At 48.0% G+C, this 24,450-nt stretch overlaps 1 protein-coding gene across 1 annotated transcript in view; it reads left to right on the top strand.

The window, feature by feature from the left end:
* The first annotated feature begins 10,900 nt into the window (after positions 1-10,900).
* LOC119966568 (WD repeat-containing protein 48) overlaps positions 10,901-24,450 on the top strand; it is a 162,866-nt gene continuing 149,316 nt past the window's right edge. Inside the window, exon 1 of the mRNA XM_038798480.1 lies at positions 10,901-10,993. Within this exon, the coding sequence (XP_038654408.1) occupies positions 10,946-10,993 (48 nt within the window). The 5' untranslated portion in view covers positions 10,901-10,945. The remainder of the gene's footprint in view (positions 10,994-24,450) is intronic.

Below are 24,450 nucleotides of genomic sequence, written 5' to 3'. Positions count from 1 at the left end.
GACTTTCAATGTAACCTTAAGAGCCTAACCCTCAGCTTTGGCGGGCCCCTGCCCCCACTCACGATCTGCAGCCTCGCTACACTGCGAATCCCCCCCCCTCTGCTCTTCGCCAATCTCACAAAGGACTGTAAACCCGTAGCCACTCGTAGCAGGCGATACAGCCCGCAGGATAGGGTATTTATCAGAGCAGAGGTCCGAAGGCTTCTCAGTGAGGGGATTATAGAGGCCAGCAATAGTCCCTGGAGAGCTCAGGTGGTGGTCGTTAAGACCGGGGAAAAATTCCGCATGGTTATCGACTACAGTCAGACCATAAATAGATTTACGCTCCTCGACGCGTATCCCCTCCCCAGGATTGCAGACATGGTAAATTAGATCGCCCAGTATCGGCTTTTTTCCACGGTGGATCTGAAGTCTGCATACCACCAGCTCCCAATCTGCCCGGAGGACCGCCACTACACGGCATTCGAGGCCGATGGCCGCCTCTTCCATTTCCTCCAGGTCCCCTTCGGCGTCACTAATGGGGTCTCGGTGTTCCAACGAGCAATGGACCGAATGGTGGACCAGTACGGGCTGCAGGGCCACGTTTCCGTACTTGGACAATGTCACCATCTGCGGCTATGACCAGCAGGACCACGACGCCAACCTCCACCGTTTTTTCCAGACGGCACAGAAATTAAACATCACCTACAACAAAGAGAAATGCGTTTTCCGCACAAACAGACTGGCCATCCTCGGCTACGTCGTGGAAAACGGAGTCCTGGGCCCAGACCCGGACCGTATGCAACCTCTTATGCGGACCCCTCTTAGAACTCCCCCTCCCCCATTGCCTCAAGGCCCTCAAACGGTGCTTGGGCTTCTTCTCCTACTACGCCCAGTGGGTCCCTCAATATGCGGACAAAGCCCGCCCACTCTTTAAGGCCATACGATTTCCCCTGTCAGCTGAGGCACGCCAGGCCTTCAACTGCATGAAGGAGGACATCGCCAAAGCGGCCATGCGGGCGGTGGATGAATCCACTCCATTCCAGGTTGAGAGCGACGCCTCAGAGGTAGTCTAGCAGCCATTTTAAATCAGGCAGGGAGACCCGTTGCATTTTTCTCCCGTACCCTCTCCGCTTCAGAACTCCGACACTCCTCAGTCGAGAAAGAAGCACAAGCCATTGTGGAGGCTATTCGTTACTGGAGGCACTACCTCGCAGGTAGGAGGTTCATCCTCATCACCGACCAAAGATCGGTCGCCTTTATGTTTGATAACTCGCAAAGGGGCAAAATAAAAAATGATAAAATTCTTCGTTGGAGGATCGAACCCTCCACCTACAGCTATGATATTAAGTATCGACCCGGGAAGCTCAACGAGCCTCCGGATGCCCTATCCCGCGGGACATTCGCCAGCGCGCAGATTGACAGACTGAAAGTCATCCACAACGACCTCTGCCACCCGGGGATCACGCGGCTCGCCCACTACATCAGAGCCCGAAACCTGCCTTTCTCCAACGAGGAGGTAAAAGCGGTCAGCAGGGACTGCCCGATCTGTGTGGAGTGCAAACCGCACTTCTATAGACCAGACAGGACCCACCTGGTCAAGGCTTCTAGGCCCTTTGAACGCCTCGCGATTGATTTCAAAGGGACACTCCCCTCAACTAACAAGAACGTTTACTTTCTAAACGTCGTAGATGAGTTCTCCCGTTTCCCATTTGCTATCCCGTGCCCCGACATGACCTCGCACACAGTCATTAGGGCCCTGCATAGCATCTTCACCCTGTTTGGTTTCCCCAGCTACGTGCACAGCGAACAGCTACAACCCCAGAGGGAACGGGCAGGTGGAGAGGGAGAACGCGGGACCCTCCGGTTTAGAAAGCTCCAAGTCTCCCAGTGGCAGGAAGTCCTCCCAGACGCGCTCCATGCTATTAGACCCCTCATGAGAGGCTCTTCATTTTTTCCAGGGGCACTACCACGGGGGTCTCACTTCCGGCATGGCTGAGGACACCGGGCCCGGTACTCCTGAGGAAACACGTCAGGGCACACAAAACCGACCCCCTTGTTGAGAAGGTGCGCCTGCTCCACTCCAACCCCCAGTACGCCTTTGTGGAGTTCCCTGACGGCCGCCAGGACACAGTATCCTCTGGGATCTGGCACCCGCTGGATCCAGCGGCCCCTCTACCCCCACAGAAGGACCCCTCACTCTGCACCCCATGCTGCTGCCCTCTCGCGCTCCTGAGCCCACGAGCTCGCTCCACCAGTTCCGCGCACCCAGGCCGGCCAGCCCCCAGCGCCCCCAGTCCCCGGTCGAACCAGAAGAGTATGAAGCTCGGATACAACCCTCCCTGGAGTCTGCCATTGTACCCCAGCACACAACACCCATCCAGCCACCGCAAGAGGCTGCAACACCGGTGCTCCGCAGATCACAGTGGACAGTTCGACCACCAGACAGACTTACTTTGTAGACCACCACCCCCGCCGAGCTTGATTTGTTTGCAGGGGGTGAATGTGGTGAATGTAACGTAGTAATTCACACTGTATTTACCAATACTATTGTAAGCGCAGTAGCGTTATCCAACCACTAGGGGAGTAGCTCTGGGAATGCTCAGGAGTTTGTACAGGGCTCCACCCTTGGCTCCGCCCATGACTCCTCCCCCTTGACTGCTGTATAAATAACCGTGTCCAGGGCCAGCCTGCAGTTCATCGAGAGTTCAACGGGTAACAGGCTGGCTCTGTAGTAAGTAGATTAAAACCACTGTTCATATCTTAAAACACGTGTCTAGTGAATTGATTGTTCCATCACAAACATCTCCCACAAGTGCAGGGTTGGTGCTGTCGCAAATCTTTTGTAGAGATCCGCCGGGAATCCATCCTGTCCCAGCGCCTTTCCCGCCTGCATGGAGTTGATGCTCTCTATGACCTCTCCCAGTTCTAGCAGTGCTTCCAGCCCCCTCCATCTATCGTCCCCAATGATTGGCATATCCAGTCTGTCGAGGAACTGCTTCAGCCCCAAGTCCCCGCCGGGGGGTCAGCGGTGCACAGGACCCAGTAGAAGGTCTTGAATGCTTTGTTGACCTTTTTTGGTTCGGCCTTTACTTTCCTTCACTTGCGCTATCTCCCTCATGGCTGCCTGCAGTGTGGAGCCAATCAGTTGTTGCCTGGCCATTCTCTCTTTTTCATAGAATTTACAGTACAGAAGGAGGCCATTCGTCCCATCGAGCCTGCACCGGCTCCTGGAAAGAGCACCCTATCCAAGGTTAACTCCTCCACCCTGTCCCCATAACCCAGTAACCCCACACAACAATTTTGGACACTAAGGGCAATTTATCATGGCCAATCCACCTAACCTGCACATCTTTGGACTGTTGGAGGAAACTAGAGCACCCGGAGGAAACCCACGCACACACGGGCAGAACGTGCAGACAGTGACCCAAGGCGGGAATTGAACCTGGGATCCTTGCATGCCTTCTCGGTGATAATTTCTCCTCTGATCACAGCCTTCAGCACCTCCCAGAACGCGGAGGGTGAGATCTCCCCATTCTGGTTGTTCATTGTGTACTTGTCTATGGCCTATGATATTTTCTGGCAGAAGACCTTGTCGGCCAGGAGGGTCGTGTCCAACCTCCATGGGGGGCGTTGGGCATGGCCCATCTCCAACCTCACATCCATCTTGTGTGGAGCGCTGTCGGGGATTACGATCGGGGAGTATTCTGCTCTTACTATCCGTGGAAGCACCAATTTCCCCACCACAAAGAAGTCGATGTGGGTATAGACCCTGTATACTTGTGAAAAACATGAGAACTCCGTCTCACTCGTGTACATGAACCTCCATGAGTCCACTGCCCCCATCTGCTCTAGATAAATGTTCCTAATTTTCAAGCCATGTTTGCCGTTTTTCCCGTTTTGGAGTTTGACCTAATGCGTTATCTATGTTGGATTAACACGGACTGCAACTCGATGCAGTATCACTTGAAAACAGGCTTCCAACGCTGTAGCTGGTTCAACACTGCTTTATTGAACTTGCCGAGTAATGTACAAAGTTCGCTGTGAGTCGACACTCTATTAATCTAAGCTTGCTAACCTTGGTCTGGCTTGCCCAGACTTGCTCTGTGCCATGTGTAGTAGGTGCTGACTGTATATTGAACCCTGACTGTTGCTGCAGCTATCACCAGTACGAAGAGGCCGAGCCTTCCTTCCTCATGTGTTTTATACTGGTAATGTACCCTGTAGTGTCCTGCCTGGTGATTGGTTGTTCTGTATTCTGTGTGGTGATTGGTTCCTGTGTTTGTCCGTCACTACCTGTCTGTATCTCATTATGAACATGAGTGCATATTATGATATCTCCCCTTTTTAAATAAAATTTGGATGCTTGTGGATGTGTGCTTGTATTTACATGTGTGACTATGTGCAAAATGGTGAGTGAGTGAACATATCTACATGGAAAGGTGTCTATGGTGCATATACAGAACAAGGTGAACACAATTTACACAGTTAAAGTCTCTAAGTCCAGTCTTTGTGGTGGGCGGCGGATTTGTGTCGACTGCCTCAGAGGTGGCGGGGGGAATGCCGGCGTCTCAATAGGCAGGATTGCAGCCAGATTGTGGGGCAGCACGGTAGCATGGTGGTTAGCATAAATGCTTCACAGCTCCAGGGTCCCAGGTTCGATTCCCGGCTGGGTCACTGTCTGTGTGGAGTCTGCACGTCCTCCCCCTGTGTGCGTGGGTTTCCTCCGGGTGCTCCGGTTTCCTCCCACAGTCCAAAGATGTGCAGGTTAGGTGGATTGGGCACGCTAAATTGCCCGTAGTGTCCTAAATAAGTAAGGTTATAGGGTGGATACGTGGTTTTGAGTAGGGTGATTATTGCTCGGCACAACATCGAGGGCCGAAGGGCCTGTTCTGTGCTGTACTGTTCTATTGGCGGGCTCGTAGTTTGAAATGACCAGAGGAGACGTCTCGACATATGAAGGGGTGTGGTCAGGTGGTTATGGACAGGCAACTTTGCGCAGTGCCCTTCTGTTGCGCCTGACAATGGAGCCATCAGCCATGTGAACAATGAAAGACCTGGGGGCAGCCTGTCATACAAAAACAGCTGGGGCTGACCAATCTCCCTCAGGCAGCTTGATGCAAACAACATCTTCTGGAGCCAGCACAGGAAAATCAGTGGCATGAGCATCATACGTGATCTTCTGCTGGTCCCTGAGTCGCTGCACTTTTCTTCGGACTGGGAGGTGATCAAGGTCTGGAACGCGGATGGCTGGAACAGTTGTCCGCAGGTTGCGATTCATGAGTAGTTGAGCCGGAGTCAGACCAGTCAACAGAGGGGTTGCCCTGTATGCCAGCAGTGCAAGGTTAAAATCCGATGCAGAGTCTGCAGCCTTGCAGAGCAGCTGCTTTACAATGCGGACCCCTTTTTCCACCTTCCCGTTTGACTGCGGGTAATGGGGACTGGATGTGACATATTTGAAGTGGTAGGATTGTGCAAAGTTGGACTACTCTTGGCTGTGGAAACATGGACCATTGTCGCTCATCACTGTGAGTGGTATACCGTGCCTGGCAAACATCTCCTTGCAGGCCTTGATGACTGATTTTGACGCGAAGTCCGACAGCTTCACAACTTATGGGTAGTTCGAAAAGTAATCGATCAGAAGTATATAGTCATGCCCATTTGCATGAAAGAGGTCTATTCCCACCTTGGACCACAGAGAGGTCACAAGCTCATGTTGTTGGAGCGTCTCCTTGGGCTGAGATAGTTGGAATCTCTGGCATGTGGCCCAATTGAGGACCATATTGGAGATGTCCTGGCTGATCCCAGGCCAGTAAACTGCCTGTCGAGCTCTGCATCGGCATTTCTCAACTCCAAGGTGACCTTCATGGATCTGCTTGAGTACCATGTCCTGCATGCTGTGGGGGATAACAATTCAATCCAGTTTCAGAATGATTTCTTCAACAACCGTCAAATCATCCTTGACATAAAAAAACTGGGGGCATTGCCCCTTGCCATTTGCGAGGTGGTGCATTACCCTTTGCAGCAGAGGGTCTTTGGCAGTTTCTGCTCGTATCTGGACGACACATTCATCAGTGGCCGGGAGGTTGCTGCTGCACATCTGCACCTGTGCCTCAATTTGGAAAATGAAGTCTACATGTTCGCACGGCACGGTGATGGATCTGGATAGGGCATCCACGATTATCAGCTCCTTGCCCAGTGTGTAGACGAGGTCGAATCATATCGGCGGAGTGGCAGAGGAATGCACTGCAGCCGGGGCGGCATGTCATTTAAATCCTTCTGGATGATGTGGACGAAGGGTCTGTGGTCTCTTTCCACCATGAACTTTGGCAGACCATATACGTAATCGTGGAATTTAATGATTCCTGTTAGGAAACCCAGGCACTCCTTCTCAATCTGTGCATACCTTTGCTCGGTCGGAGTCATGGCCTTGGATGCGTATGCCACTGGAGCCCAGGGCGAGGAGTCATCTTTCTGGAGGAGCACCACACCAATGCCGTCCTGGCTTGCGTCCGTGGATATTTTTGTTTCCTTGGTTGGGTCAAAGAATGCCAGGAGAGGGGCGTGGTGAGCTTTGCCTTGAGCTCCATCCACTCCGCTTGATGTGTTGGTGTCCACTGGAATACTGTGGTCTTTTTTACTAGATGCCGGAGGGCTGTGGTGTGGGATGCCATGTTAGGAATGAATTTTCCCAGAAAATTCACCATCCCCAGGAAGCGTAGTACCACCTTTTTGTCCTCTGGGGTCTTCATGGCATTGATTGCCGTTACTTTGTCGGAATCAGGTTGCACACCCTGCTGGGATATTTGGTCGCCCAGAAATTTGATTGAAGACAGACCAAATGAGCATTTGGCCCTGTTTAGCTAGAGGCCATTCTTGTGGACCCTTTTAAAGACCTGTTTGAGCCAATCTATGTGCTCCTCGGGGGTCATGGACCAGATTATCACGTCATCACGTAGACTCGCACATGCTCGATGCCCTCAATCATTTGCTCCATTATGAAAAATGAAAATGAAAATCGCTTATTGTCACGAGTAGGCTTCAAATGAAGTTACTGTGAAAAGCCCCTAGTCGCCACATTCCGGCACCTGTTTGGGGAGGCTGTTACGGGAATCGAACCGTGCTGCTGGCCTGCCTGGTCTGCTTTCAAAGCCAGCGATTTAGCCCAGTGTGCTAAACAGCCCCTTTATGCGTTGAAAGACTTCAGAGGCTGAAATGACACCGAAAGGCATGCGGTTGTAACAGTACCTGCCGAACCGAGTGTTAAATGTGCAGAGCTTCCTGCTGGAGTCGTCCAGTTGTATCTGCCAGAATCCACGTGAGACATCCAGCTTGGTAAAGAATTTGGCATGTGCCATTTCAGAGGTTAATTCTTCCCGCTTCGGATTCAGGTAGTGCTCCCTCATGATGTTGCGACTGAAGTCTTTGGGATCGATACAGATTTGTATTTCGCCTGAGAGCTTCTTCATGCAGACCATGGAGCTGACCCAGTCTTATGGTTCTGTGACCCTTGAGATGGTGCCCTGGCATTGGAGCTCTTGCAGCTGCGCTTTTAAGTGATCCTTTAGAAGAGCCGGCACCCAGCGTGGTTCATGAATGACTGGGGTGGCATCCGGCTTGAGTAGCATTTTGTAGCGTGCCCATCCCATCGAACACATCGGGATATTGCGTGAGGATGTCGTCTATGCCAGCCTGTAGATTCACATGAGATGAGGCAGTCGGAGGTGCAGAGTACATGGCATGGATTCGCTGCACCAGATTAAGGAGTTTACATGCACGGGCACCGAGCAGGGATGCCTTGTCAGGCCTGACAATCTTGAATCTTAACGTCGCCGTGATTGCCTTGTAGGATACAACTAGATGACACGATCCACAAGCAACTATGGCATTGCCTTTGTAATCAAGGAGCTGGCAGGCTGGTGGAAGAATCTTGGGTTGGTCTTGGATGCTGTCGGATGAGGTTTGCAGACGCACCAGTGTCCAGTTTGAATTGGATTCTGCACTGATTCACTCTAACGACAGCACGCCATTCGTCACTAGAATCCACACTTAGGATTGAGAGGCGGTTTGCATGAGTGGAGGAGACATTCTCATGTGTGGTGATAATGCCCACCTGATATGGAGACACGAGGCAGTCATCATTTGGGTCCGTTGGGCTTTCGGGGTCGGAATCCTGCATGCATTGCTGTATGCTGTGGACAGGTCTGCGTTGCAGCTGGGATCACTGGAGCGGACGTGCATAAGGCCGCATAATGCCCAGGCTTTCCACATTGTAGACATCACCTTCCTTTGGCTGGGCATTGCCGCTTTAAGTGGGCAGAGCCACAATTTCGGCACGTCATGATGCTGACGTCAGTGCGTTCTGTGCGCCTTCGCGCCTCCACAGTGTGGTCGCGCCTCCATTTTTGGTCAGTTCGCACATGAGCAGTAGGGTTTTCGGCCGTATTGTCCTCCCAGTCACCGTGCGCCTGCATGGGGCCCCGTGGAAAGCCCACGAAACGGCCACTGAAGCCTGCAAAACGGCCACTCTCCTCAATGTTCAGGCCCTGCAGCCTGTCGATGGCCTCGTGGGAGGCTAGTTTTGCCATTTCTGCCGCCTTTATGTGGGAGTAGCGATTTGTGGCATGTTCATGAGCAACGCACGTTTTGATGCAGATCGGGAGGGTCATACGTTTGATTTTAAGGAGCTGCTCCCGCAGGGAGTCAGAATGGACCTCGAAAACGATCTGATCCCGGATCATGGAGTCAGCAGTCGAGTCATAGTTACATGACTGCGGTAAGACGCGGAGATGGGTCAAAAAGGAGTGAAAAGGTTCGTCCTTACCCTGAAGCCTCTGTTGGAAGATGCACCGTTCAAAGCTCTCATTCACCTCGACTTCACAGTGGCTGTCGAATTTTTGCAGAATGGTCTGGAACTTAGCTTTATCTTCTCCTTGGGCAAACGTGAGCGAGTTAAAGACGTGGATGGCGTGATCCCCCACCGTCGACAGGAGCAGCGCAATTTTCCTGGTATCTGATGCTTCCTCAAGGTCGGATGTCGCGAGATGTAGGAAGAACTTCTGTCTGAAGACCCTCCAGTTGGCGCTGAGGTTGCCGGAGATCTGGAGCTGCGGAGGGGCCTGGATCTTTTCCATACCGCTGGCTGTTTGCTACTTGCTTTCCGGTCGTTTCAGATTTACTCGAGGTAAGTCCGTTGGAGTTAGTAGTTTCCTGGTACCATGATGTATTATCTATGTTGGATTAACACGGACTGCAACTCGATGCAGTATCACTTAAAAACAGGCTTCCAACGCTGTAGATGGTTCAACACTGCTTTATTGAACTTGCCGAGTAATGTACATAGTTCGCTGTGAGTCGACACTCTATTTATCTAAGCTTGCTAACCTTGGTCTGGCTTGCCCAGACTTGCTCTGTGTCATGTGTAGTAGGTACTGACTGTACATTGCATCCTGACTGTTGCTACAGCTATCACCAGTACGAAGAGGCCGAGCCTTCCTGCCGCGTGTGTTTTATACTTGTAATGTACCCTGTAGTGCCCTGGCTGGTGATTGGTTGTTCTGTATTCTGTGTGGTGATTGGTTCCTGTGTTTGTCCATCACTGCCTGTCTGTATCTCATTATGAACATGAGTGCATATTATGACATGACCCATTCGTCAGCAGGTCCTGTACACCGTTGACATCCCCTCACATCATTAGTCTGTGAGGGGAGGCGGTGGCATAGTGATTTTGTCTCTGGTCCAGTGATCCAGAGACCCAGGATAATGATCTGGATTTGATTCCTGGCTTGGGTCACTGTCTGTGCGGAGTCTGCACGTTCTACCAGTGTCTGCGTGGGTTTCCTCCGGGTGCTCCGGTTTCCACCCACAAGTCCCGAAAGATGTGCTTGTTAGGTGAATTGGACATCTGAATTCTGCTTCGGTGGACGTGAACAGACGCCGGAGTGTGGCGTGTTATAGGGCCAATCAACTAATTAGAAGAACTAAAAACGAATTAAGGGATAAATCGAAGGGGGCCGCTCCTACAAACAACCGGAGCACAGCCCAAAAAGAACGAAGAGGAACGGAAACCTAAATACATCAAACCAAAATGTGAAAATCGGGTCGATAAAGCAGTCCAACCCCAGCGGTGTTCTTTGTAGGAGCATATTGATTTATCCCTTAATTAGCTTTTAGTTCTTCTAATTAGTTGATGAGGGGCAGACAGTCCGGTCGGATGACCCCTTGGCCGCCTGCTGCCTGGACCTGTTTATGGCAAGTTTCGCCTGGCCCAGGAGAAGGTTCATGAGAAGGTCTCCACCTTCCCGTACCCCTCCGCCCCGAATGCCCATAGATCAGGAGCATGGGGTGAAGTGGAGCTGGTTTAGCACAGTGGGCTAAACAGCTGACTTGTAATCCAGAACAAGGCCAGCAGCGCGGGTTCAATTCCCGTACCGGCCTCCCCGAACAGGCACTGGAATGTGGCGACGAGGGGCTTTCCACAGTAACTTCATTGAAGCCTACCTGTGACAATAAGCGATTATTATTATTAAGCGCGAAGAAAACCTTAACAACGTTGTCAAGAAACCAAAAAGGAAGTGCAATCTGGGGCATTGAACATAGACGTGGCTCACAGATTCCACAAGGCCGCAAAAAAGGCAAGGTTCGTTGACATCCCTGAACTGGTGTGCCGGAGTGTGTCAACGAGGGGATTTTCACAGTAACTTCATTGCTGTGTTAATGTAAATCTACTTGTGACACGAATAAAGATTATTGAATAGTTTGGGAAGCACTGGGATGAGTAAGTGTGTGCGGGATGTCCCCAGGTGAGGCAGTCCAGGTGAGGCGGTCCAGGTGTCCACCTGCTGACTCCGCCCCCTCCCCGCCTCGGCGCGCGCTCGCTCTCTCCGATTGGCCGGTTCCCTGGGTCCCGCGCGCGCGCACATCTTCTGTCGTCACAGGAGGTGACGTCGCGCTGTCAACATGCAAAATGGCGGCCCATCATCGGCAGAACACCGCGGCGCGAAGGAAAGTCCAGGTAAGGATCAGGGCCCACCCCGCCGCCGCCGGACCCTCCGCCCGGCTCCCCGCACTCCTGCTGCCCGCCCGAGGCCTCCGCCTTCCTCCAGCAACCCGTCTTCCCCCTCCCGGCCGCCTGCTCCCCGCGGCCTCCGCTCCCTCTGTGCAGCCTGTTCAAATCCAGCGCCTGGAGCCGCTGCCAGGAGGAGGGACTCGACTCGTCCTCTTCAATTTATATCTTATTTCAATCTTCAATAAACCCATGCCCGTTTAAAAACAATGGACTCCATCTGTACCATATTTTAGTCCCCTTCAATCTTTCCGTATGTTCACTTGCTCTAGGTCAATCATCATCTTCCAAGTATTTTCTCCAGTCAGTTCGTTTCTATCGCACAGGATGGGAACTCTGCAGATATGGGATTTGCGTTTTTATGCGGCGGTAATTATCAACCGCACTTACAAATTTTATCAGCAGGATTTACCCATCGCTGTTGGGATCTTGATGTCGGGAGAGGGGGGTCATAAGCAAAGTGGCTTGGGCTGAGTGGCCTGTTTTCGTGCTGTAAATTTTATGAACTTTACTTTTTGTATGGCGTTGTGCTTGTGGGATGCTTGCATCAGTAATGGTCCTTGTGTTGTTATCGCGCTTTGATGTTCTGAGAAGTTGGGAGAATGGTACTAAGTAAATTGCTCATCTGGAGACCAAATGGTCTCTTCCACTGTGCAAAATGTGATTCTGCTGAAAGTGTCCATGAGAAATACAACTCCAGTTGTATACTTTAATTTAAGTCACCATGATATGCAGGTTTCATGTGCCCAACATTGTGCTCCATCATTATGCTCCATCATTATCCAAATAACTTCCATTTTGATGTATTTTTAAAATGTTGTATTTCCAAATATCCAGAACCAGAGCTTTAGGATAGAGATGAGGAGAATTTCTTTTCACCCAGAGAGTGGTTGGTCTGTGGAATTTGCTACCACTGAAAGTAGTTGAGGCCAAAACATTATATGTTTTCAAGAAACAGTTCGATATAACACTTAGAACGGAGTGGATTAAAGGATATGGGAGGGGAAGGTGGGATCAGGTTATGGTAATGATTGAGTTGGATGATCAGCCATGATCACGATGAATGGGTGAGCAGGCTCAAAGGGCCGAATGGCCCCCTCCTGCTCCATTTTCTATGTTCCTAACGCTCGCTCTGTAGAAAAGCAGAATATGGAGTGTATTGTATTGTCACAAATATTGACTGAAGTAGAGACAATTGTTTAAGAGAAATTTGGACTAATGTTTGCAGATGAGTAAGATATATATATAGCAGTGGGGGGGTGGGGGGGGGGTGCTTTATAGCCACAAGGTAGAAAGTTTTGTAAAGTTTGTGCAATAAACAACAACAGCTTGTACTTATGGCGGCACGATAGCACAGTGGTTAGCATTGTTGCTTCACAACTCCAGGGTCCCAGGTTTGATTCCCGACTTTGCGCGCTGTGTGGAGTCTGAACATTCTCCCTGTGTCTGCGTGGGTTTCCTCCAGGTGCTACGGTTTCCTCCCACAAGTCCCGAAAAACGTGCTGTTCGGTAATTTAGACATTCTGAATTCTCCCTCTATGAAGCCAATCAGGTGCCGGAATGTGGTGACGAGGGGTTTTTATGGTAACTTCATTGCAGTGTTAATATAAGCCTACTTGTGACAAAGATTATTATTATTATTATATTATAAATGAGTGTCTGTGGCAAACATCGTTAAGCCAGGTATTGCGATGAACGTTATGGTTTATTTTTCCATTCATTTAGCTGATGATGCAAAAGTTCTTGTAGCCAGTTTTCGGCTGCACAAATCCTCTGGGTTCCAGTGACATTCATAAATTCTTAAGTTCTTGTCAGGAGATTTGTGAATTTCTTCATACCCACAAAGTCTTTTTTGTTAGAATCCCACAAGTTCCTTAGCTAGTCATTGTTCCACATTCAGGGGAAATACACTGAGTACAAGGAAATCATGCAAAAGCTTTAGAAATCTCTAGTTTGCCCTCAGCCGCATTATTGTACTAGATAATTCTGATGTGGCGATGCCGGCTTTGGACTGGGGTGAGCACAGTAAGAAGTCTTACAACACTAGGTTAAACTCTAACATGTTTGTTTCAAACACTAGCTTTCGGAGCACTGCTCCTTCCTCGGGTGAATGAAGAGGCATATTAATAGACAAATTCAAAGATGCCAGACAATGCTTAGAATGCGAGCATTTGCAGGTAATTGATCGTTCTGGGCACCCCATTTTAGGCACGGGGTATGAAGACGAAGAATGGCACGGTAGCATAGTGTTTAGTATTGTTGCTTCCCAGGTTCGATTCCCAGCCTGGGTCACTATCTGTGTGGAGCCTGCACATTCTCTCCGTGTCTGCATGGGTTTTCTCTGGGTGCTCCGGTTGCCTCCCACAGTCGAAAGATGTACAGGTTAGGTGGATTGGCCATTCTAAATTGCCCTCAGTGTCCAAAAGGGTTGGGTGGGGTTGCGGGGATGGGGTAGATGTGTGGGCTTCAGTGGGATGCTTTTTCTGAGGGCTGGTGCAGACTCGATGGGCCAAATGGCCTCCTCTGCACTGTAACTTCTATTCGATAATAAGACTTGTGAGGATGTTACCCAGGACTTGAAGTATGTGGAGCAATCGAAGAAGCTGATAAAACCAGAAACTGTTGGAAACACTCAAGTCTGGTAGCCTTTGCAGAGAGATTGTTATGATGCAGAAGGAGGTCGTTCGGCCTGGCGTGACTGCACCGGTTTGCCGAATGAAAAAGCACCATTCTCTAGCCTTTTTCCCTGTATTCCTGCACGTTGTTTCAATTCAAATAAGCAATAGTGCCTTCTGGAATGCCTCTATTGAACCTGCCTCCAGTGCACTTCAGGCAATGCATTCTAGACCTGAACCACTCACTGTGTGAAAAAGGTTTTCCTCGCATTGCATTTCCTTATTTTACAAATCTCTTTAAATCCCTTTGTTGTCAATCCTTATACGAGCGAGAACAGTTTCTCCCGATCTACGCTTTGAACACCTCTATCAAATCTCCTCTTAGGCTGCTCGAATCCAAGCAGAGCAGTCCAAGCTTATTTTTAACTGAAGTTTCTCATCCCTAGAACCAGAGTTAACGTTTGAGACTGGTGATGTTTCTTCAGAACTGCCAAAGGATATTCAACCTAAACATTAACTCCCTTTCTCGCTTGGCAAAGACTGCCAAACCTGCTGAATCTTGCCAGCATTTTGTTTTTTTGCCGCTTTCCAGCATCGGTAGTATTTAACTTGTTAATTCACCTGTGATTATTTGCAGAGCGGAAAAGAGACAGTTAATAAAGCACCTCAAAATTATAAAGGGTTTTGATCGAGCAAATGGCACCTTTTTCCTCAGATAGGTGGATGGGCAACTGCAGACAGAGAGTTAAAATAACTAACAAACGAACTAGAGAGGAAATGAGAAAATATTTCACACATGGCTGTAAAAATCAGAAAGGCACTGTAAATACAGTTTGAATCAGATTTCATAACTTTTAAACGGCAATCAGACATGCACTGAGTTGTGGGACTAAGTTGGGACAGTCCTGGGCACAACGGACGGAAAGGCTGCCTCTTGTGCTGTAAGATTCTTTGCTGTCACCATCGCATTTTTTAATGCAATCTGGCAACTTTGAATGTCATTGTACACCTGTTTGTAGCACAGTGCTTTCTTAGATCTGTGCCTTATTATGCCGAGGTTTAGGTACCATTGTTACAGCTGAGATTCTTTGAGCCCACAGTAGTTTGTGGGAACAATCACTTCACCTACTGTTAGTGACAAATACTGTATATCACTGCAGTACCCTACATCCCGTGACATTGTATCACCTTGTGTTGTCAGTCTGCTGATTGCACTAGCTAGAATGCAGCACTCCTAATCCAGCACACCATTAAGCTTGCAGCTTAAGAATGTGTTAACTGCGTCTTTGCAGTATCTGCCTGAACTTTGGAGGATGCAATCTTCTCCGAATTGTGAAAAATAAAATTATCATCATATTAATTCACACTGACCACTTCAACATCTTGTTACACAAGATTTGATACAACAAGGTGAATGTAGCCCAATTTAAAAAGCTCAGGGCACACAGATGCATGTTGGAAAGATTTTACACAATACTAAAAGATTAGACAATTAGAAGGACAATTTAATCAGAATGCCCAAGAGCTCTAGATGTATTAATATTTTTCTGAGGTGAAGTATTGACTTTCCTCATTTAGTTGTTGAAGGTCAGGGTTTGAATGGGTGAGTTTGTTCGGTCGACCATAGAATCCCTATGTGGAGGGGTGCACTAGAATCATAGAATCCCTACAGTGCAGAAGGAAGCCATTCAGCCCATCGAGTCTGCTCTGACCCTCTAAAAGAGCACTACACCCAAGCCCACTTCCCCACCCTAGCCCAATAACCCCTTAACATACACATCCATGGACACTAGGGGACAATAAAGTGTGGCCAATCCACCTAACCTGCGCATCTTTGAACTGTGGGAAGCACCCGGAGGAAACCCACGCAGGCACGGGGAGAAAGTGCAAACTTCGCAGACAGATGTGGTACCTTTTTGGAAAATGTGATTCATTGTGGTTCAGTGTTTAGTTCTGTTACAGAATCGGAATTGAGGCTTTGTAAATTTGGCTTTGACCTTGAACTGGAGTCCCAAATGAGCACTTGGACCAATCTTAAAAAACTTAATATTTTGATGTTGCTTGAAGCAACATGGCTAATGAACATCAATCACGTAGGGTATGATGTGTCTAAAAGGACAAAGAATCAAAGAACAAAGAAAATTACAGCATAGCAACAGGCCCTTCGGCCCTCCAGGCCTGCACAAACCATGCTGCCCGTCTGAACTAAAACCCCCAACCCTTCCAGGGAAAAGTATTGTTTTTTTATTTTGCAGCTTCTGAAGATCCACAAAGTTATAAGATGGGACTGAAAGGGTATTGTACAGAGGTATTCTACAGAATATTGAACACCTTGCAACAATTGTCAAGCCGTAATCCTACCTACTTCAAATCTGGAGTTTCAAGAGGCAGAAGCATTTATAATAATCTTTATTGTCACAAATAGGCTTACATTAACACTGCAATGAAGTTACTGTGAAAAGCCCCTAGTCACCACATTCCAGCGCCTGTTCGGGTACACAGAGGGAGAATTCAGAATGTCCAAATTACCTAACAGCACGTCTTTCGGGACTTGTGGGAGAAAACCGGTGCACTTAGAGGAAACGCATGCCGACACAGGGAGCACGTGCAGACTCCACACAGACAGTCACCCAAGCCGGGAATCAAACCTGGCACCCAGGCGCTGTGAAGCCACAGTGCTAACCACTGTGCTACCGCGCTGCCCCCATTTAATTTGGAATGAAATAAGCTGAAATGTAATTCTTATAAAAGGCGAAGAATAAGAATTGTGATGCTTTTCAGTTCCCATTTGAAATATCTCCCCCTCCTTTTAACTTCATTACAACACTGGAAAGGTTGCTGATAGGCAAACCCTCAGATTTTCAGTTTAAAAAAAATAAATTTAGAGTACCCAATTAATTTTTTCCAATTAAGGGACAATTTAGCGTGTTCAATCCACCTACCTTGCACATCTTTGGGTTGTGGGGATGAAACCCATGCAAACATGGGGAGAATGTGCAAACTCCACACGGACAGTGACCCAGAGCCGGGATCGAACCTGGGACCTCGACGCCGTGAAACTGCAGTGCTACCACTGCGCCAATGTGCTTCTCAGTTTTTCAGTTTTGATGCAAAAGGTATTTGGTGAGTTTATATTTACTTAGCCGTAAATAGTTCTAAAATACTGCACTCAAAATCACGGTAGCGTGAGCCCCAAGGTTTACCAGCAGGAAGACTTGATGTCAGGCATACAGTTTGACAATCAGTGGATGGTTCAAGTGAGGTGGCAGAGTGGTAGAGATGAGTGGCAGTAGCTGATAGCCCGAAAGCAGAGCTTGTTGATTTGGCCAAAAGACAACATTTGAAGAAAAAAGATTCAGGATGAATGGTTGATGGGAAGTACAGCTGGTTGGCTGGGGAGAGAAGCCATTGCTGGAGATGGCCTAGCTATGGTGGATAAGTTCAGAGTGACATAATGTAAGGGTAATTCGATGGTGTGGAGAACCAAAGCGAAGTGTTGAAGAAAGGTCACTGTATCAAAAATTGTCAAGCGGTAAAGCTGAGAGTTGATGCATCATCACACTGGTTGTTTGTGACTTTGGTCAGGCAATTTTAGTGCATTATGACAGGGGGGGATGGGGGGATCTACTAATTGGAGACATTCAGGCTGGGATGGGCATGGTGCTGAAAGGGGCAAACATGTTCATGGACTTGGGTGAGAAAAAAGACAAATGGAGATGAGGCAATGGTTAGTGAGAATAGGAATTAAAAGCAAGTTTTCTTTTGAGAGAGGCTTATGTCAGTTTTGACAGGGGGACAATGCTGGAAGTCAACCATTTGCAGTCATTCCTAAAGATGTGCCAAGGTGGCACTGGTTAGCACAGATGCCTTGCAGCGCCAGGCACCCGGATAAAATTCCGGCCTTGGCTGGCTTACTGCGTGGGTTTCCTCCGAGTGCTCTAGTTTCCGCCCACTATCCAAAGATGTGCAGGTTAGGTGGATTAGCCATGCTAAATTTCCCCTTAAGTATCCCAGGATGTGCGGGTTAGGTGGGGTTGCAGGCTCATTCTTGCACAAGTGGAGGTCCCGTTTATCTTTCGCAGTGCTTCACTCCATACTCCCCAATTGATCTCCATTCCAACTCCGCTTCCCATTTCTCCTCTATCTTCACCACCCGCTCACCTCCCTGCTCCCCCAGCCACTTGCATATAAGTCTCTAACCTGCAGATACCTGAACTTACTACCCCTCGGTAGCTGTACCTTCTCCCTTCGCTCCTCCAGACTGCCGAACCCTTCCTCCAAATACAAATCCCTCACCTTGACCAGCCCCACTTCACTCCACCTCCTATATACACTATCTGTCCCCCCGGCTCAAACCCATGATTCCCGCACAGCGGCGTTAACACCGACATCCCTTCCATCCTAAAAGGCCTCCTCAGCTGCTTCCATATCTACACTGTGGACTGCACCACTGGGCTCTCTGAATACCTACTTGGAGCCATTGGCAATGCTACCATCACCTTAGCTCTCAAACTAGACCCCTTACAAGATTCCCCGTCTATCCTAACCCACTCTACCCCCTCCTTCCCACCTCCACCGCACCTTGTCCACATTCGCCACCCAATAACAAAGAAGCAAGTCTGGAAACGCCAACCCTCCCCTGCTGCCTCTGCCTCTGTAGCAGGATCCTCCCCACTCTCGGCACCTTCCCCGCCTATACAAAGTCCGAGATGATCATGTCCACTTTCCGAAAGTAGCGCTTTGGTATAAAGATCGGGAAAGCCTGAAAGATAAATTAGAACCTCGGCTGAATATTCATTTTCATCACTTGGACCCTCCCCGCCAACGTTAAGTGCAGTGTATCCCACCTCCTAAAATCTTACCTGGCCTCCTCCTCCAGTTTAGTTAAGTTCCACTTATGGAACCCCGTCCTTCCCTCACAGGGATAGGATGGAGGCCTGGTTGGGGTGCTCTTTTGGAGGCTCGGTGCAGACTCAAGCACAGTAGGGATTCTGTGACTCTGACTTAAGGAAATGTGGGTTATAGGGAGGTTTTTTTCATGAGAACGAGGTCCAGGGAGTAGAGGTTGAACCCTGTTGTTCATCTTTGCTAGTCCTCCTGCCTTAGCGTCAAACCACATTTTTCTCAATCTAGGGCCCCAACACATCCCTTCAGGATCCCACTGGCCGCAGGCTTCCAGTCAGAAAAGCACCCCTCGACCGTCACCTTCCTTCCTGCCACTCAGCTAATTCTGCCCTCATCGACACAGCTGCTCACCTCTTGGAAAATTCAATCAAGTTGGTCAAAAGCAAAGTTCTTGGTTAATCCCTGCCTCTCCAAATGCAGACTAATTCTGTCTCTCAGAATATTCCAATAGTTTCCCCACCACTGAGTTAGACTGATTGGCATGTAGTGTCCTGGTTGATTCCTTCCTCCCTTCTAGAATAATGGTACCACATTGGCTGTCCTCCAGTCCTCCTGTGGCCAGAGAGCAGTTGAAAATTATTGCCAGAACCCCTGCTATTTCCTCTCTTGCCTGACTCAGCAGCCTGTGATGCATTTCATCTGGCTCTGGAAATTTATAAAAGTTTAAGCTTGGCAGACCACTCCGAACCTCCTCTCTGTCTATACTAATCTCTTTAATTTTATCACAGTCCTTCTCCTTGATTTCTGCATCCACATCGTCCCCCTCACTCGTGAACACCGACGCAGAGTATTCATTTCGAACCCTACCGACATCCTCCGGCTCCACACAAATTGCCACTGTGGTCCTCAATGGACCTTACTCTTTCCCTAGTTATCCGTTTACCCGTAATGCACTTGGAAAACAAATTCGGATTTTCCTTTATTTTACCTGCCAACATCCTTTCATGTCCCCTTTTTGCTCTCCTAATTTCCTTTTCAAGTTTCCTCCTGCAAATTCTATACGGCTCTCAAATCGCCTCTCAAATCTGTACCCAGCTTTCCGGCAATTCCATGTTTAAATCTCTTCCGTTCTTACAAAGGATTAAAACAGCCCTCCTCAAAGTCACAAATTGCATTCTGTAAGGTCACCGCTGCTGTTAGGTCAAATTATCATCATTTTGAAAGTTTTAAGATAATTCATGCTTTTATAGTTTTCAGCATGTCTGTTTCACTCTGAAGCTTGCCTCTAGATGTCTGCTGTTAGCACATTAGTGAATTATGCAATACCATAGACATTGCCAAAGGTTTTGACAAACTGGCAGTGTAAATGCTGTAAGTTACTTGTACATTACCCTACCTTCGAACTATGCTTAAAACTTCACATCCTCATCTTAGAAGGGCTGGTTTAGCTCAGTGGGCTAAACAGCTTTTGATGCAGAAAAAGGCCAGCAGCGTAGGTTCAATTCCTGTATTAGCTTACCTGAACAGGTGGCGGAATGTGGCGACTAGGGGCTTTTCACAGTAACTTCATACTTGTGACAATAAACGGTTATTATTAGAAATTTGCTCCCTCGGCTTTGTGCATGTCTAATCCCGATCTCCCACCCCGCTTAAGCCACTTCCGGTCTTTCTTTCCCACTCTATTCCTTTTTCCAAACCAGTAATTTTTCTGCATTCAGCTGCCAACCTTATTCCCCACTCTATGTTCTCCATCATTATTCAGTTCTCTGATCTGAATGACAGAATTGATAACTCTTGCGTCCTCTGTGCACTCCCGTGGAATCCTGAAAATTCCTTTGATATCACATGGTTCTTCCTATATTTCAAAACCAACCAACAAACTTTTAGCTTTCTCCACCAAAGACTTCAATATTATTGCACCTGCATTTGGAGTGGTTTGTTTAGCACACCTCTCGCTCTTGGCTGGAATGCAGCCAAAGCTTTTTTTAATGAAATATCTCCACTTTCACCCCATCATCTAAATTCTCTCACTTCTTACTGGTTTAGCTCACTGGGCTTTTAAAGCAGACCAAGCAGGCCAGCAGCACGGTTCGATTCCTGTACCAGCCTCCCCGGACAGGCGCCGGAATGTGGCAACTAGGGGCTTTTCACAGTAACTTCATTGAAGCCTACTCGTGACAATAAGCGATTTTCATTTTTCATTTTCATATTGATTTTTATTTGTTTTTTTACTATAGTGATATTTCTTCAACTTACTTGGTCCTTCAAAACCCCAAATGTGGATCATTCACATTTTCTCTTCCCTCCATTCCCATTGCTATGAAAGGCTAGTTGTGCAATCCGTTGGTGTGACTTCCGGGGACCTACTTCACCCTTTGGCTTTCCATCTTAAGCTTGGGTTTTTAAAAGCCTTGGCACCAATTAATGACTAATTTCTGATTAAACAAGTCTTCTCTCGCTTTTTCTTTTCAACTTTGTAGGTGTCCTGCACCAAGTGCTTTGGCCCTTTGCTTTGTTTTCAGTTTTAAAGCATAACCTCCGATCTTGAACCGAAAGTGCCCCCACAAATTTAGTTTGGTTATTTTCTTTTGTGAAAATTTATCCCACATAATGTGCAAATTGGTTGAACATGTAAATGCCATGTTGATCTGAATGTTACCCAAGTTTTACTGTGCATGATAAAGTAGTCCTTTATAATCTATGAAAAGTTTGCTCCCAAAGTGCTTGAAGCTTTCAGTAGCTCCATGTCCAATGGCAGTCTGCATTTAACTTTGCAGTGGATGCATATAATTACAGTGAAGCAATGGTGTTTGGTCTTGGGTTATTTGCAGGGCTTTTGACATAAATTGAGCTGATGGGTAACATCACAGCGGCTCTCAACATTTGGGATAAATATGCAACCTGTGCCCGTATGCTGCAGATAACTATTCAACGTCAATATCTGTTTCGAGTGTACAGGCAAGGCGGCGTACAAAACATGCACAATTTAACATTGGGAAGTCCAGAACTTTACTCTGAATTTAAAGGGCTAAACTGGTCAATTGGATCATTTAAAATTTAAATGTCGTCGAGCAGTCTACCTGGCAGTTATTCAACTTTCATAATCTTTGAAGTTTGAAGCAGTGTGCTTCACAAAAGGTTAGCTTTGAAATGTAACTGCAACTGATTGAAGTCAGAATAGTGCAAGGCTACCTTTTGTGAAGTGGTCTGGGCAATTCTGATCAATCAATTCAAACCGATTTTTAAAAATGCATTCTCTCATGTAATGTGGGTATTGTAACAAGGCCAGCTTTTGTTGGCTGTCCCTAATTGCCCTTGAGAAAGTGGAGCTGAGCTGCCTCCTGATCCAGTCCATGTAGTGCAGGTACACTGCACTGTTGTTAGGGAGGGAGTTCCCTGCAGTGGATTTTGTAGATGGTACAAACTGCTGCCATTGTGCTTTGGTAATGGAGGGAATCGATGTTTAAGGTGGTGGATGCCAATCAAGTGTGCTGCTTTGTCCTGGATGGTGTCTAGCTACTCCTGTTGTTGGAGCTGCACTCAACCAGGCAAGTGGAGAGTATTCCATCACAAAACTGACTTGTGGATCGGCTTTGGGAAGTTACTCAGAATCATCAAATTGTTACAGCACAGAAGTGAGGCCTTTGGGCCTCTTCTGGTTCTTCAAAGGAACAAATCGCACAGTGCTACTCCCCCACCTTCTCCTCGTAATCCTGCACATTCTTCCTTTTCGGATTATAATCCAGTTCCCTCTTAAATGTCTGAATAGAACCTCAACCACACTCTCAGGCAGTGCATTCCAGATCTAAACGATGAAAATGTTTCTCCTCACATCTTCATTGCTTCTTTTGCCAATTGCCTGCCTCAGAATTCCCAGTTTCTGATCTGCTCTGTAGTCACAGGATTTACATGGCGGGTCCAGTTCGTTTTCTGGTCAAAGGTAACACCCCAGGATTGTGAGGGATTGTCAAGAAAAGATGGTTGGATGCACTCTTGTTGGAGATGATAATTTCTGTGAAAGGAATATTACTTGCCACTTATCAGCCCAAGCCTGAATATTGTACAGGTCTTGCTACAGATAGACTTGGACTGCTTCAGTATCTGAGGAGAAGTGAATGCGAGTACTCTCTCTAGGAGATGGTTCATTTCATAGAATTCCTACAGTGCAAAAGGAGGCCATTCGACCCATCAGGTCTGCACTGACCCTCCAAAAGAACACCCCCAACTACGTCCACTCCTCCGCCCTAACCCTGTAACCCAGTAACTCCCCTAACCGTTGGATACTAAGGAGCAATTTAGCATGGCCAATCCACCTAACCTTCACATCTTTGGACTGCGGGAGGAAACTGGAGCACCTGGAGGAAACCCACGCAGACACTGGGATAACGTGCAAACTCCACACAGCCGGAATTGAACCCGGGCCCCTGGTGCTGTGAGGCAGCAGTGTGAATCACTGTGCCACCATGCCACCACTGTATCCTATGATATGTGCTAATCTATGCAAATCACGAGTGTGCTAAGTGACTTATATGTGCAGGAAGTGCTGCCAGCTGTACGAGTTCCAGGTTTCAGACCTCGAGCAGTGGCTGGAGTCATTGGTGCATCCACGAGGCTGAGAGCTATGTGGATAACATGTTCTGAGAGGTGGTCACAGCTTAAAAGCCTGGAGGTAGATAGGGAATGGGTGACCACCAAGCAGTCCAAGAGAATTAGGTGGGGAGTGCAGAAGCCCCCTGGGGTCCCACTCTAAAATTGACTACCCCTTTTGGAAGCTGGTGCAGGCGCTAGTTTCTCAGAGGAGCACAGTCAGAGCCAGGTTTGTGGCACCACGAGTAACTCGGCTGTTCAAGGGGGGAGGAAGAAGAAGAAGGGAAGAGTAATAGTGATAGGGGATTCATTCGTTAGGAGAGCAGACAGGTATTTCTGTGGCCGTAGACATCGCTCCAGGGTGGTATGTTGCCTCCCTGGGGTCAGGGTCATGGATGTCACAGAGCTGCTGCAGGACATTCTTCTGGGGGAGGGTGAACAGCCAGTGGTTGTGGTCCAGATTGTTACCAATGACTTGGGTAGGAAAGGGGATGTGGTCCTCGAATCAGAACTTTGGAATCTAGATATATTAGCAAGCAAGACCTCAAAAGTAGTAATGTCTGGATTATTCCAGGGCCACATTCAAGTGAGTACAGAAGTAGGAGGATAAGGCAGATGAATGTGGCTGGAAAGATGATGCAGGAAGGAGGACTTTAGATTCCTGGGACAGTGGACTGTCACTGGGAGATGGCACCTGCACAGACCAGATGGGCTGCATCTGGACAGAGCTGGGACTGAGTTTGTTTTGGACCGTTTTGCGAGTGATGTTTGGAGGGCTTTTTACTAACCCGGCAAGAGGAAATATGAGAGAGGAATACCAGGATGTGCAAAGTACTGGGAGGGACAGATAGCACTAGTATAGAGAATAGTAAGTTCATCGGTGAAGTCAGTAAGGGAGAAAGTAAAAATATATAAATCAGGGTTACTGTGCATGTATGTGAATGTGCAAACTATAGTAACTAATATTGGGGAGTTGCAGGTGCAGATTGCAATGTAAAAATGTGCTGTGGTAATAACAGAAACCTGACTCGAGGAAGGACAGGACTGGTGTTAAATATTCCTGGGTGCAATGTGTTCAGAAAAGATAAGAAAGGAAGGAAACAAAGAGTGATGTTATTGGTCAAGGAGAGCTTTACAGTGTTGGGTAAAGAGGATGTCCCAAAGGGTTCAGGACAGAATCAATTTGGCTGCAACTAAGGAACAAAAAGGGTGCAATTACTTTCCTTGGTGTAGTCTATAGACCACCAACTAGTGAGGAGGATGTAGAGGAACAAATCTGCAGGGAAATTACAGAGAGATGAAAGCAACATAATTCGGGGCTTAAATTATCCGAATGTAGACTGGGACAGTGGTGGTATA

This window comes from Scyliorhinus canicula, chromosome 5, assembly GCF_902713615.1.
Source record: "Scyliorhinus canicula chromosome 5, sScyCan1.1, whole genome shotgun sequence".
Lineage (NCBI taxonomy): Eukaryota > Metazoa > Chordata > Chondrichthyes > Carcharhiniformes > Scyliorhinidae > Scyliorhinus > Scyliorhinus canicula.
This window is presented reverse-complemented; position numbering and strand designations above follow the sequence as displayed.